The sequence below is a fragment of the Nanorana parkeri genome, unplaced genomic scaffold, assembly GCF_000935625.1.
Source record: "Nanorana parkeri isolate BGI_ZX_2015 unplaced genomic scaffold, ASM93562v1 scaffold1968, whole genome shotgun sequence".
In the NCBI taxonomy this organism is placed as follows: Eukaryota; Metazoa; Chordata; class Amphibia; order Anura; family Dicroglossidae; genus Nanorana; species Nanorana parkeri.
The window spans coordinates 116,066-130,085 of record NW_017308236.1 but is presented as its reverse complement, the minus strand read 5'-3'; the positions used below and the strand labels follow the sequence as shown (position 1 = coordinate 130,085).

At 44.1% G+C, this 14,020-nt stretch overlaps 1 protein-coding gene across 1 annotated transcript in view; it reads left to right on the top strand.

The window, feature by feature from the left end:
• Positions 1 to 14,020, top strand: part of CUNH20orf194 (chromosome unknown C20orf194 homolog) — a 75,095-nt gene that overhangs the window by 35,460 nt on the left and 25,615 nt on the right. The window contains exons 19-24 of the mRNA XM_018572203.1: positions 3,874 to 3,924; positions 4,011 to 4,098; positions 4,558 to 4,661; positions 7,992 to 8,138; positions 9,560 to 9,651; positions 11,330 to 11,431. Of these exons, the coding sequence (XP_018427705.1) occupies positions 3,874 to 3,924; positions 4,011 to 4,098; positions 4,558 to 4,661; positions 7,992 to 8,138; positions 9,560 to 9,651; positions 11,330 to 11,431 (584 nt within the window). The remainder of the gene's footprint in view (positions 1 to 3,873; positions 3,925 to 4,010; positions 4,099 to 4,557; positions 4,662 to 7,991; positions 8,139 to 9,559; positions 9,652 to 11,329; positions 11,432 to 14,020) is intronic.

The following is a 14,020-nucleotide window of genomic DNA, read 5'->3' as shown; positions in this document are numbered from 1 at the left end:
GAGCATATAGGAGAAAGGAGGGAAGAGGGTATGTGGTCATAGGTATAATCCAATAGGGATATGGAAGGCCGGATGCGATGAGATTCGAGAGGGACATATAGATGGACTGATGACATAATATGGAATGTCAAAGGATAGATGTATTCCTAATTTGTGGACTCATACCTCGATAGCGATCTGTCACAATTAAAAGATATGTTGAGGAAGTATAGCTGTACCTGCGTAATAAATCATAAATTTCATAAAACATCTAGAGGCCCTAGAGAGCCATCTAATTTGGCCATGAGATACCAGTGAGTGTATTGGAAAGCAGACATGACATCCTTGAGTTGATCTCAGGATAACTCGGAGATCAGGTATGCAGACCAGGTGATATCCTCCAAGTTTTGTCCCAGTAAAGAGGCCCACGGACGGACAAAATTCGGGAATGGAGGGGTTGGGGCCGTGGTTACGTATGATCAATTGAATATTGGACAGGGACATTCTAGATGAAGGGGAAGTCATTAACTGATTAAATGTCTGTGCGGACGTAGTGGGAGAGGGAGGAGGAAGATGAGTGGCTATAAAGCTGGAGATTTGTTTGTATTGTAGGAAGTGGTGAAGTGGTATACTGTGGATTCTGGAAAGTTCGCTCTGGGACATACAAGAGCCTTGAGGGGAGAGCAGGTCGTGTATAGATTGTATGCCTTTACGTTTCCAGATGTGGAATATATTAGAATCCCTGCCCTGAGGGAACACCGGAGAGGAGGTAATAGGCATCCAGGGTGATATTACTCCCTTTAGTCCCACAATTTTTCTCACCTCCCGCCAAGTGATGATGGTGTCTTTAAGTAGGGTGTTCTGCTTTAAGTGTGAGGGGAGTGACTGTAGCGGAGTGTGAAGTAAACCCGCTAGAGACCAAGGGGATACCAGCTGGGCTTCCATGTCATTGTTGGTATAGAACGAGGACCCGTTTATCCAGTCCCTCACATATCGGAAGTTGCTGGCTAAATTGTAGTATCGTATGTTGGGTAAGTTGGCCCCTAATTCAGATTTGGGTAGCTGAAGTTTCCTAAGGGCGATTCGTGACTTCTTACCTCTCCAGATGAATTTTGAGAATGCTGTGTTAAGCATGCGGATGTCGCTATGTTTAAGGAGAAGGGGTAGGGTTTGCAGCGGGTAAAGAAGTCGGGCAAAGCTATTCATCCGTATTAAATGCCACCTTCCTAACATTGATAGCGGGAGATTTTGCCAGGATGCCAATTCAGCAGTAATTTTTTGGAAAATGGGGGAGTAATTGATATTGTATAGGTCTGTAACTGTGCGTGGTATACGAATTCCCAAGTATGTCAGAGAGGGGTTTCTGATTTGTAGTTTATGTGCAGGAGCCCAGGACATCGCCTCATCAGCAACTGCTTTCGAGAAGAACATTAGTTCACTCTTGTCAAAGACATCTTAGTTGAACACATGAAGAATGTATGCAAAAGAAGAGTGGAGTGAATATTAACCCCTTCATGACTGAGCTAATTTGGGTCAGTTTATATCAAGCAGTCACTATGACTGCTTAATAAATTAACTTTTTTTTTAATTTTTAGTTATTATCAGGCTGCTCCAAAAGTAGGAACAGCTAATAATAACTTTAGAGACTGATCCTGACAGCATGTCAGAATCAGATCTCACTAAAGGTCTTTGATCGTTCCTAGACGATCAGAAGTGATAAATTTCACTAGAGATACATTTTGTATCTTGTGGTTGAAATGTATCATTTAACATCGGGCCAGGCTATACAGCTGTCAAAACGAATAGCAGACAGTTGAGTCACTGCTACCTCTCTGCTATCTTCAGCTGTCAGATACGGGATCGCTATTTAGCGAACCCGTATCTGAATGTAAAGGCTTCATTCTTTCATTAATGAAAGAAAGAAAAGAAAGAAGCTTTTACAAAAGCTTAACTATTTCATTAATGAATGCCTCAATAGTGAGGCATTCATTAATGACTGGAACTGCTGAGAATCAGCAGTTACCAGCATTACAGAGGCTAATATAACTCGGCGCGTACAGTGTACGTGGCCAGTCATATAGCCAGTTTATGACGGGACGTACACTGTACGTCTCCTGTCACGAAGGGGTTAAAGAGGAGGTGGACGGGGAGACATAGACACAGAGTTTAGATTATGGGGAGGGAAATAACACAAGAGGTGTACAAATGCGGACTCCTCCCAGATGGTGCTGGCTGCAGCGGTGTGAGTCCTTTCCAATCTCCGCTGCTCTCCCCGCCTGTGTCGGCAGAGGCAACGGGGACACAGACCACTGCAGCCGCCACCAGTGGGGAGGAGAGACCGCTGTGACTGCATTCCTCCTCTGCCACGCTACCCGTGCCTCTGCTGCCGCATGTTCCTCCTCTGCATCTAGAGGCAGGGAGCCATACCCAGAATGCTATTGGATATTTCAAATTGCAATAGCCAATAGCAGGCTGGCTATTGCACCCACCCACCCACTGCCTGCTGTCAATCAGCAGAGGGCGACCTAATGGAGATTGACAGCAAGCAGTGGGCAGGTGCAATAGCCAGCCTGCTATTGGCTATTGCAATTTGAAATATCCAATAGCAGGCTGGCTATTGCTCCCAGCAATAAAGTAAAAAAATTAATATTAAAAACAAAAGTTAAACTAAAATTTAAAAATACTACAGAATTAAAAAAAGTAAAAAAAAAACAATTAAAAATGCAAACAAATAAAAAAAATTAAGTTAAATAAAATTTAAAATAGAAAACAAATTGGGACAAGGGAAGTTATTATAAGCAAGCATTATACTTCAGCATTATGGAGAACCCCAGCCAAAAGTTTGATTGCTTTGCCAAAACATCTCCCGCCTTATAAAGAATGACTTTTCCTGCTATGATAAACTAAAGATTCCAAGTCCAACCATCAAGTAGCCGCACTATCTCTTGCAGTGAGACTGTAGATTTCAGTACCCCCACAGATCACAGCTTGTGACTATTTGGAGGTTGGGAACCAATAGTGTTCTGAGCACAGGAATTTAACTTTGAACCCATTGGTGGTCTTGGGGCATCTTCACCCACCTGTAGAGTGTAGCTACTGGAACTGGCCCTGGCAGTTTAAGTCAATGGATGTTGAGGGCCCCTCCCTATGTCATGCCATGCCGCCAATTTTCTGTCTGTCAAGGACCACTGGGAAGTATAGTTCCTGTTGGAGGTGCTGCAGGGAAACACATGTACTGTGCCATAGACAACAGCTACAAATGTGCCTCCAGTATTCCATTAAGCTGACCACACATTACAATCTGATTGTACAGTCTCGCTATTGTCCTACTTATGTATGGTTTGTGTTATGTGATGGTCATTCTGAACAATCCAATCAGACAGGCTCTCACTATACATAGTTGTTGGTAGGTCTAAAGGAGATTGTACAGTCATGTGATGTCTATGGTCATGGTCTAAGGCCCCATTCACACTGAGCGATTTATCGCGACTATTCACCGCGCGATATCGCTCTCCAATGCATGGCAATGGGGCTCTGTCCGTCGCGGGTCGTGCGTCGCTACAGCAGGACCCTTTTTGGAGCGGATTTTGCCGCGATTCTAGCTTGCTCAATGCAAGCATTTGCGCGGCCAACGCGAGATATCGCGCAAAATGCAAATCGTGTGACAAACGCGCGATTTGCGAATCGCTCAGTGTGAATGGGGCCTTAAGGAGATTGTACAGTCCTGTGGTGTCTATGGTCATGGTCTAAAGCAGATTATACAGTCATGTGGTGAATATGGCCATGGTCTAAAGGCGATTGTGCAGTCATGTGATATCTATTGTGAACTTTAGGCTGTCGGTTTAGTTGTTGGTTTTATAACGTGTGCCAAACAATTGTCTGTTTTGTTTCCAGGTGGAGGAGAATGATGTCAAACTTTCAGAGAAAGCACTGAGTTCAGCTAAGGTGAGATTATTTCAAGTTATATCAGAAATGTACGTGGTGCCAACCAGGAATGGCTCCCATGTAACTGGCGTGTGGTGTCTTTCCAGGAACACAAATCATTCCTGGGGAGTTTCCAGTCCGGTGGGGATGAGACCTACATGTGTTCCAGCAGTCGGCACATTTCACCTGAGGAAGGTAAACATCATCACAGGCTATTTATTTACTTTATAACTGCTCTGAGTTGGATTTTAATTACATCATCGTCCTGAGTGGCACATGTCCTCTATCCACAATGGCCGGAGCTCTTCCCATCTTGTATGCTTTTACCTACATATATTTAAAGCAGCCAAAGTAACTTCAACAGGATAAAAGCCTGCAGACTGCATCAGTGGCTGAGATATTTTTTAGTTTTACCTTCAGGAAATATTCCAAAGTTTATCCCCTCTTTAGGGTTATATTTAACTTTTCTCTGACGTTTGCTGTAGCTCCAGATACTTGCACAAAAAAGGACTCCGCCATAACATCCACCACGAGTGAGACGTGCTGTTTAGAGCCAAGTTGGTCTCACCAAGCACACATGAAAAAAAACTGCAATGTACTGATGAGGTTTCCTTATCCACTAAGAATTAATACTGTAATTGTATGTAATTTCAGGTAAATTGTTCTTCTTTTCACATGGCGTCCTATTTGTTCACCCCAACTATGGCAGTGTTACTATACCAAGGAGTCACATGACTTCCGTCAAGTTCTACGATGGTGTAAGTATATTTTTAAGCTTTTTTTTTTTTTTTTCTTCTTTTAAAGTGAGAAGTCGCATCTACAGAAACACTCTCCTTTAGCACTTTTGTTGCTTCCTGTCAGGTTTTCATGTTTGGGTTCTGTCTCTACCATCCCTGAAACTTCATCTGGGTTTTCAGCTTTCTAATAAGGGGATATAATTAGGGATGAACCGATACCAAGTACTATACTCGATACAAGTACAGATACTTTTCCAGCTCCAAGACTAGACTAGAGAAACATTCAAACGTTAGGAGGCAGCTGCCATTTGTAAGGAGCACACGGAGCTCCTGGGATTTGTACATCTCTGTTTTAATGTATGATTTTGTTTTTATAAATATATAAGGGATGCACCGATACTTGTCCAAGTACTCACAGATACAAGTACAGATACATTTGTATTGTCATGTGACAGTTTTTCTAAAACAATACAGATTGATGATTTCAGGACAGTAGTGGAGCGCCAGGGCCAGGTCCCAGCTGCAACTTCTGCAACCCTGGTAGTTCTCATGAAAATGCCGGGTATCTGAACTGGTATCGGTGCATCCCTAGTTATAATTCTTGGGGGTTGGGGGGATTCCTCTAAGTTGCCCCTACATTGTGATTTATTTTTCTTATTCAGCCCCACGGGCATAATGGGATGGATGGGGCAATTCCCATGGCGGGCTATTGTATTCTGAGAGTGGCGGGGGGTGTCCTTGTCAGTGTACCTTAACAGTGACTGCAACTGAACAGATTTGAGGTTTTTGGACCAGCTCCTTTGACAAACTTTTAACCAACGGACTGGGGCCACACACTGGTTGAATTTTGACTAGTGTATAGCCACATTTAATGTCCTTCTTGCTAAGGATGGTGAAACTATTCCAGAGGTCTTTGTTCTGTGTAACCAGATTAACACATAGAGAAAGGGATGGCACAAGTGCAAGCAAATCCTTTTATTTGCACACTAGTGTCCCTGTTCTGTCTCTTCTCCCAGTCAGGGGATATGTCCGGCTTGATAACAGGCTTTCCCATCAGCAATAGGAAATCGTTATTTACAGAAAGAAGAGACATAACAATACGGAGGAGCACATTTTATCTTTTTTGTACTTCACAATGTAATCTCACCGTTATTTTATCTGTTTCTTGCGTGCCGAGCGCTGACCTTCCGCCTGTTGTCACCGCTTCTTGCTGGAGCCAATTACAGGCCCGGGGAAGTGATAGCTATAGATGTGAACTCCCGCAAGATAAACATATACAACAAGAGAAGCGGGAAGGGAAATCAAGATAAAGGGCGTCCAATTGTTCAGCTCTGCCATCTCCATTCATCATGGAGTGTTTTGCTGTGGACGTGCCAGACAGGTCTTGGAGTTCTTTTGGACGTTTGGAACATTTATGTTTTCTTTTATATGGCAGCTATGTACTACTCTGCAGCTCTATACCGAGGGCTGTGAAAATACGGTTATGCGGCACTCGCAGGGATCGGTAGGTGCTGGATAACTGTAGTTTCTGGTTGCTTGAGATTTAATAGTGCAGCTTGTTTTGTTAAGGGGGCTTAAATAAAGCAAACATACTCACCTGATCCTCGGTACTGCTGGGCCTTTTGGGCTGCTAGCCCGGACCCTGCAGCCTCTTCTTCCCCGGGCTCCAGTGGTCTAATGACCTCTGATATCATCACGTATTATGCAGGTCCATTGACCTACATTAGACGTGAGGACGCCAAGTGACATTCCATAGGCGGAGTGGAAGAGCAAGTAGTAGGTGTACCGCACCCAGAAGTATAGATAAGACTGCTAATGCAACAGGGCTAGTCCGTGTTTTAAACAATTAGTTTATTAACTTCTTGTAACCACTTCAGGCGTGGTCACGTATATGTACGGCCTCCGCCTAAAGTGGTTATACCAAGAACACAGCTCCTGCTGCAGTATGTTCTTGGTATCATTGTAAACAGCTGGTGATGGCTGTTAAGGAACAAGCAATCCGAGAGGCTGTACAGCTGCCTGATCGTTTGTACCGAGATGCAAAGTGTGCTCCCCTCCACCACTGCCGCCGTTTATCCCAGGCTCCGCTGTTCCCCGTCCGGGCCTAGGACCAGCATCGCGGTCTTCCTCCATTGATCGGAGGAAGATCAAGCTTCTAGCCGCTGATCTCTCCTCATATCACTGGAGACAGACGTGACGTGTATCACATCCAGTGTCACTGTTTACATTCTCAAGCTCCTAGAGCCAGGAGAAGAAGCCGGGAAAGCAGATTGCTGCTTCATCAACTTCCTTGGGGTCCCTAGGTGACATTAGAAGTCTGAAAGACCCCTGATGTCTCCATAAAAAGGACCTGTCACTGTAAATTGGCTATCACATAGGGGGCTTCTTAGCCCCCCTATGTGATAGCAATAAAGTAAGCAAAATGTAAGTAAAATTAAATTTAAATTTTAAACATAAACAAAAAATGCAAAACAAGTTTTTTTTAAAGTCCCCCACCCCCACGAACATACAAGCGCAATCACTGGTAACACTAAACTGATGAGCAGTAAAAGCTTTTAAAGCGTCGCTTATGGTAACTTTGGGGTATTGTAGTTTTTTTTTTGCTTGCACGTAATTTTAAGGCTTTACATGTTTGGTATCAATTTACCCGACGTGACCCCGTATTTTATATTTTACCAATAAAATAGGGTATTTTTTTTCTCTCTGTGCACTAAATTTCATTTCAGTGTATTTTATCCTAAAAATACTGGTTTGATAAACATTTGCGCAAATACCACGCAACGTAATAAAATTGCAACTAGCATTTTTTCATTCTACAGGCCCTTTGCTTTCTGAAAATATATCATTGTTTGGGGGGTCTGAAGCTGTTTTCTAGCCAAAAATTCTGATTGTATGTGTGCAAATGTAAGAAATTGCTGCGGGCAGCAAGTGGTTAAAACAGATCTATACTCAAAAGTAAGGATACAGCTATGATGACACCTTTATTTGTACACACAGGCAACCAAAAGTGCTAAAACACTGACCTTTTCTGGAGAAAATGCTGCGCATATATATACACACAGGTGAAACTCGAATAATTAGAATATCGTGCATACGGGTCTTGTAATGCAGCAACATTAATAAATGCATTGCTTGATCAAGACATGCAGTGCCTTGTCGACTATTTAGTGTATCTATGTTGCTTCATTACAAGATGGATATATACACACAAACGCACCAAGTTTTAAAAGAGAAAACATTTATTTATATTGAAATCTCACTATTCAAAGCCCCCCAATGTTTTTGTGTGTAGATGTTATAATGATGATGATGTCTGTTCTTTTGCTAATAAAGTTGTTTCTGTGTTTGCAGGATTCGAGCAGCGTGGTGGCTGTTTTGCTAATAGAGTATAAAAGCTCCCTGCTTCCTCACCTGCCCATTCATTTCGGTGTCCCTGGCAGCTTCGTCACATTTGCACTTTTCCCCAAATCCAAGAGTTACCGGGCTTTCTACTCCCAGGTGAGATAAACACAAAGTTGCAGTTGGGTGGCCATCAAGATCAGCATTTCACAACTCCAGCAGTATCGATCCAAGGGAAGGCGGGTCAGATTCCCTCTGGGCAGTAGTGATGGGCTCGGGCGTGTTTGCATGGGGGCTCTGCTCTCTGCACAGGCCATGTACAACACAGAGATGATGCCTTCTACAATTCAATATCTGGGTTTGTAAAGGCATTTGGTGCACACAACGTGGATTTATTTACTTTCTGCTAATTGAGGAATTTATTTAAATGAAAGTTTTGTGCTCGAAGTTCAGCAAAAAGTAATTATTTGTTAGTTATTTGCAATTTAAAAGAATAATGGTCCTGCCTGAATGCCGGCACTCTTAGGAGCTGCTATTACCTCTTTTAGCCAGAAACCCCTTTTTGTGCCTACCATGAATCCCAGTTTCCTTTGCTATGTCTTGACATTGCCTGGACACCTCATCTACTCTCAGCTTCTATTTACACTTGCAACATGCACAGTAATGCACGTTTGCTGTGCATAGGGCAGCCCATCCATTTCACCTGGCTGCCCTACATGTGACAAACTGCAATGCTTTTGAGCCCCATATGTTTTTACGGTTATGCATAATCCCATCACACTCCTAACCACAGAATCCCAAACAAATCAATGGTGGGTCCTGCAGCGATGAGCAGATGGCACCGCAATAAGAACAATGAAAAGAAGAATCACCGGCACTCCCAACAGTGAAGCAATACGCCTTTTATTGACACGTGGAGAGTATCTCAAAGCAAACAACTACGACGTTTCGGGGCCAACTGGTGTCCCTTCATCTTTGCCTGATAAAGTTACCCCATGTGTCCCCGAAACGTTGTTGTTGTTGTTTGCTTTGTGATATTGTGAACATGTGTCAATAAAAGACTCACTGTTGGAGTGCCGGTGATTCTTTTCATTGCTCACATGTTATGTAACCTAGATTTTTTTTTTTTTGTCACATGTCTTTGGTGTAAAAAAAAACATCCGTCTTGCTTGCCGTGTTTGGGGTGCCATTAACAATGAATGTAACTGCAAGTGCTATACGTGCTTTTAGCATGTTTCCTGAACATGTACAAAATTTTGGGATTTTGCAAGCGTTCACATGCTACACAAGTGTGAATGGGGTCTGAGTGGCTCTGTGGGCTGTTCAGGGGGCATCATTGGACAGACTGTTGATAGATGGGGAGAGGGTTTGACCCCAGGGAACAGGATTTAGACCTGCATCTGGGTAGAGGTGGCTTTTGTAGCTGGTTTCAGAGGGGTACACTGAAGAGGATTTTTTGGCTACCTGCCACATGTTGGTTATAGACCATCTATTTTTTAATAAAACCCGAATTTCCTTCTAATACTGCTGTTCAGTGGTATTGACTAACACGCCACTTTATTTTCTGTTACTCTGTTTAGGTGCTGAAACAATGGCAGCAGCACGATGAGAATTCCGGAGTGTCCCTACAAGTGATTCAGGAGCACCAGTTCTCCGAGGAGCAAAGGAAAATGTAATTCTAATTTCCTACATACTGGTTACAGTGCTCTTGACCTGCGATACAAGGGAGGATACTAAAATCTTTCATGAAATGCTCAGACTAGTGGGTGATCAGTTGGGGGCTGACAGTGGATACCAGACACCAGAGTAAGGCCTCATTCACTCTGTAATCGGCCCGCATGTACAGCTCCGTGCTGCGTGTAGGGCCGCGTCGAGCAGCTCCCGGGAACAACAGGTGCTGCGTGTGATTAGTACGCAGCCCCCGTCCTTCTCTATGCGAGAACGTGGCCGTATGCCCCCCTACACTCTCCTCAAGTGTTGATCCGTAGGGGTGCGTATTTCCTGGCTCAGACACAGACAGGAGCCATCCTATCAGCGTACGGGTACGCTCACCCGTACGGACGTGCAGGGCGGGTGAGCATAGGGGGGGCGTACGGTCGCGTATTCCCATAGAGAAGGACGGGGACTTCGTATTAATCACACACAGCACCTATCCTTCCCGGGAGCTGCTCGATACGGCCCTACACGCAGCACGGAGCTGTACGTGTGGGCCGATTACAGTGTAAATGAGGGCTAAACGTGCAACACTGCGCCTGCGTTTTTAGTTTCATAAAATGCAGATTGCGGTGTGTAGCCTGCGGCATCCTCCGGAGTGTTCTTTAAATAATGCTGCTCCGGGACAGGAGGAGAACACAGTCATATGACTTTGACGGGTCATATGACTGACGGGTCATGTGACCCGGCTCTCCTAGTACTTTTTCAATTTTTCATTGATAAGAATGGGGAGAAGATGAAAGCGCATTTAAGAGAACACAGCTGTAGTTTATAATTGTGCTGGAAGATTATCTTTATGAATGTATTTCTTTGAGCATCAACTCTGGCAACAGTAAATTGTTTAGACCCAAACATGTTACTTTTTAAAATAGCATATCACTTCATTTTTTATTTCTTATGTAATCACATTTACAAGACGTGTCTGACATCTGAAAGCATGAATTATACATATAAAACAAATTGAATGTATTAAACATATGATATATAAAAAAGAAACATATTGTACATATAAAACATGAATTATACATATAAAACATATCAAAACTAATTAATGTATTCTACATATACATTTGTACAGATCCCACAAGGATTAGTGTTTGTCGGTGACCGTTTTATGTGTTGTCATTTAGATTGATGTGTAATTGACAGCAGTCTGAAATAGAAATGTATTCTCCTGTAGATGCGGTTTTGATTGTGAAATGCATAGACCAAAAAACTCCATTTTATATAACGCCAACAGTTTGTGCAGCGCTTTACAATATAAGGAAGACATTGCAGTTACAATACAAATCAAGACAAGATGGTAAGGAGGGCCCTGCACGTGAGAGCTTACTATCTAAAAGGGAGGTAATACATGAGGAGGTAGCTGTGTGGGGATGAATTGTTTGAGAATGCGATTGTTGAGTGGTTAGGTTGAGGTGGGATAGGCTTCCCTGAAGAGATTAGTCTTAAGGGATCCCCTAAAGGCAGTCAGAGTAGGAGATAGGCAGACAGGTAGGGAGTTCCAGAGGATGGGAGAGAATCTAGAGAAATCCTGGAGGTGAGCATGGGAGGTCATGGACAAACACTAATCCTTGTGCTCTTATAATACATGCCTACCATTGGAATTGTAATGTTTTTTCCTTTTTTGTATTAAGTTACTTGAACCTGCAGAATCTCTACGAGACGCTGTCCTTTCCTACGACAGATAGGTGGTGTCCGAGGAAGACGATATCCGCTAACCTGCCGGATCTGGAAAGGTGAGCTGTCAGTCACTGTGCTCTCATCACTGATCACTCCATTGTTTTCAGTCCTCTACTGTTCATATTCTGAAATGTGTCTGATACCGCTCAGAAAAATCAAATCTGTTCCATCCACGTATATTCTTGCTATTCATTTCTTCATAGGGAAGTTTTTTTAGTTGCATAATACATTTAGACTTTTTTTTTTTTATTACCATTTTTAAGCTGGCCATAGACCTATGGGGATTTCGGTTGTCATCCCTCAATCGGCTAATTGAAGGAGGCGGTTGAAGCATCTGCAATCGAACATAGTGTGCAGTCAATCAGCTGCCGGCTCTGTGTGGGTGTTCTGACAGCGGCCAGAGGCTGCCATCAGAGTACAGTGAAGACGGCGGGAGATTCCTCCATCAATGCTCATAACCGTTGATGGAGTAATCTGTTATATTTTCTCCGTTCAGCTAGCGGGTTGAACAAAGAAAATATTAGTGTATGGGCAGCTTTACTCGTAGTCATGGCTACAGTGAAGAGATTCTGATTGTTAGCTGATAACAACCGTCATCTAACGGAGATCATCTGACAAAAAAAGTGACCTAAAGACCTCATTGTTACACCAAAAAAAAAGAAAAACCTCGCTCCTTGTGCCTTTTACTGTGAATGGGGCAGATGGAACCTCTAAACAAGGGGTGTGCAATTCCGGCTCTCCAGTGGTGCTTTAACTACAAATCCCAACATGCCTCTGGGAGTCATGCCTGTGTCTGTCGGTCTTGCAGTGCCTCATGGGACTTGTGGTTCCACAACAGCTGGGGGGCCGGAGTTGCCCACGCCTGCTCTACACTGTGCTTCAGGAACCCAGCAATGACGGCTATGGAGCTATGGGACCGGAAATAATGTAATTTGCATCGCTCCTGGTCCCATAGAACGGGGAGGAGATTGGTGAAAGAATGTTCGCAGCTCCCCGCTGACACCCGAGATGCCGGTCCTGGGCGCGCAGGAGAGGGAGTGGAGCCCGGTAAACATGGTGGGGGTGTCAGGGGAGGGAGGGGGGCAGTTTACCGGCCCATAGAAGCAATCTGGCAACAGCCGAGTCGCCCAGAATTGCTTCTGTTGTAAAGCCGGCCGCCGGCTCTACAAATGTAAACAGAGTCTGTTGAATTATTTATATGCATTTATATAGTGCCAACAGTTTGCGCAGCGCTTTACAATAAGAGGAAGACATTACAATACAATTCAAGACAAGATGGTAAGGAGGGCCCTGCCCCTGAGGGCTTACAATCTAAAAGGGAAGGGGAAGTGATACATGAGGAGGGAGCTGTGTGGGGATGAATTATTTGAGAATGTGAAGGTTCAGTGGTTAGTACTATAGTTAGTACTATGTACGTCACTGGTCGAGAAGGGGTTAATATTATTCAGGATTTATATAGCGCCTACAGTTTGTACAACTCTTTACAAAATGGAGGGGGACAAATACAATTCAAAACAGGTGGGTTAGGAGGGCCCTTGCTATGAGAACTTACAATCCAAAGGGAGGGGGCAAGTGATACAAAAGGCATTAATTGTGAGGGATGAGCTGACGGAGGAAGTCCAGTTTTTAGGTGGAGGGTGGGATAGGCTTCCCTAAATAGAAGAGTTTTCAGGGATCACCTAATGGTGGACAGAGTAGGAGATAAGATTGGGGTAAGGAGTTCCAGAGGATGGGAGAAGCTCTGGAAAAGTCTGGGAGGAGGTGAGAGACCGGGAGGTTTTGGGATGAGTGGAGAGGACAGTTTGGGTGATATTTGGAGGCGAGATTGGTGATGTAGCTCGGTGCAGAGTATGGCCACCTCTGCTCCTTACTGTGTTTTTGAACAAGCCGTTCCCAGCCGCCACTAGAGGGCTCCAGGACACCATTTTCTGCACTGGGCTCAGTGAGCGTCCTGTCTTCAATGAGCAATCTGTTACCATATAATGTTCTGGCAGCTTATTGTCTTCTACCCAGATTTTGCCATGTGTTCCTGTGACCATTGTAAGATTATCATAAGCTTCTCTGGGGCAGGGACTGAATACCCTTTAAATGGTCCGTATACTGAAAGTGTTGCGGAACTTTAACTTTGCTCTATAAATGAATAGGAAAATAAAACTGTATCTGAACTCTTTAGTGGTTCCTTTGATGCAATCATTGGAGATGTGCATGGCCCTTACACATCTCCCCACCCAGCACTTAGCAACCTGGGATGCTCTGGCTGGAAAGGCGGCAGCAGGCACACTATAAACATTGTGCAGCAGAGTGGCCATGACGCACTGCCTGCCCCCCCTTATATGACCCAAAGAGATGCTGCCTGAGGCTCATTGCCCCCTTTTAGAGACGGCCCTCAGAGGGAGCATTTGGCAAGGGGAGGATCATCACCTAGCTGGCTGAAATGAGCACTGTAAGCACCTCCCGGCTCAACAAAAGTGACTGCATCTCATTTGATGCCGTCCCTGCCAAGGCTTCCCTGAATACAGTAGCTGGCAATAGAGATTCCTTCATTCACCCTGTTGGCCTCCATCCACACTATTAGCCTCCATCCACACTATTAGCCTCCATCCACACTATTAGCCTCCATCCATAGTGGCTCGCTGTTAGCATGG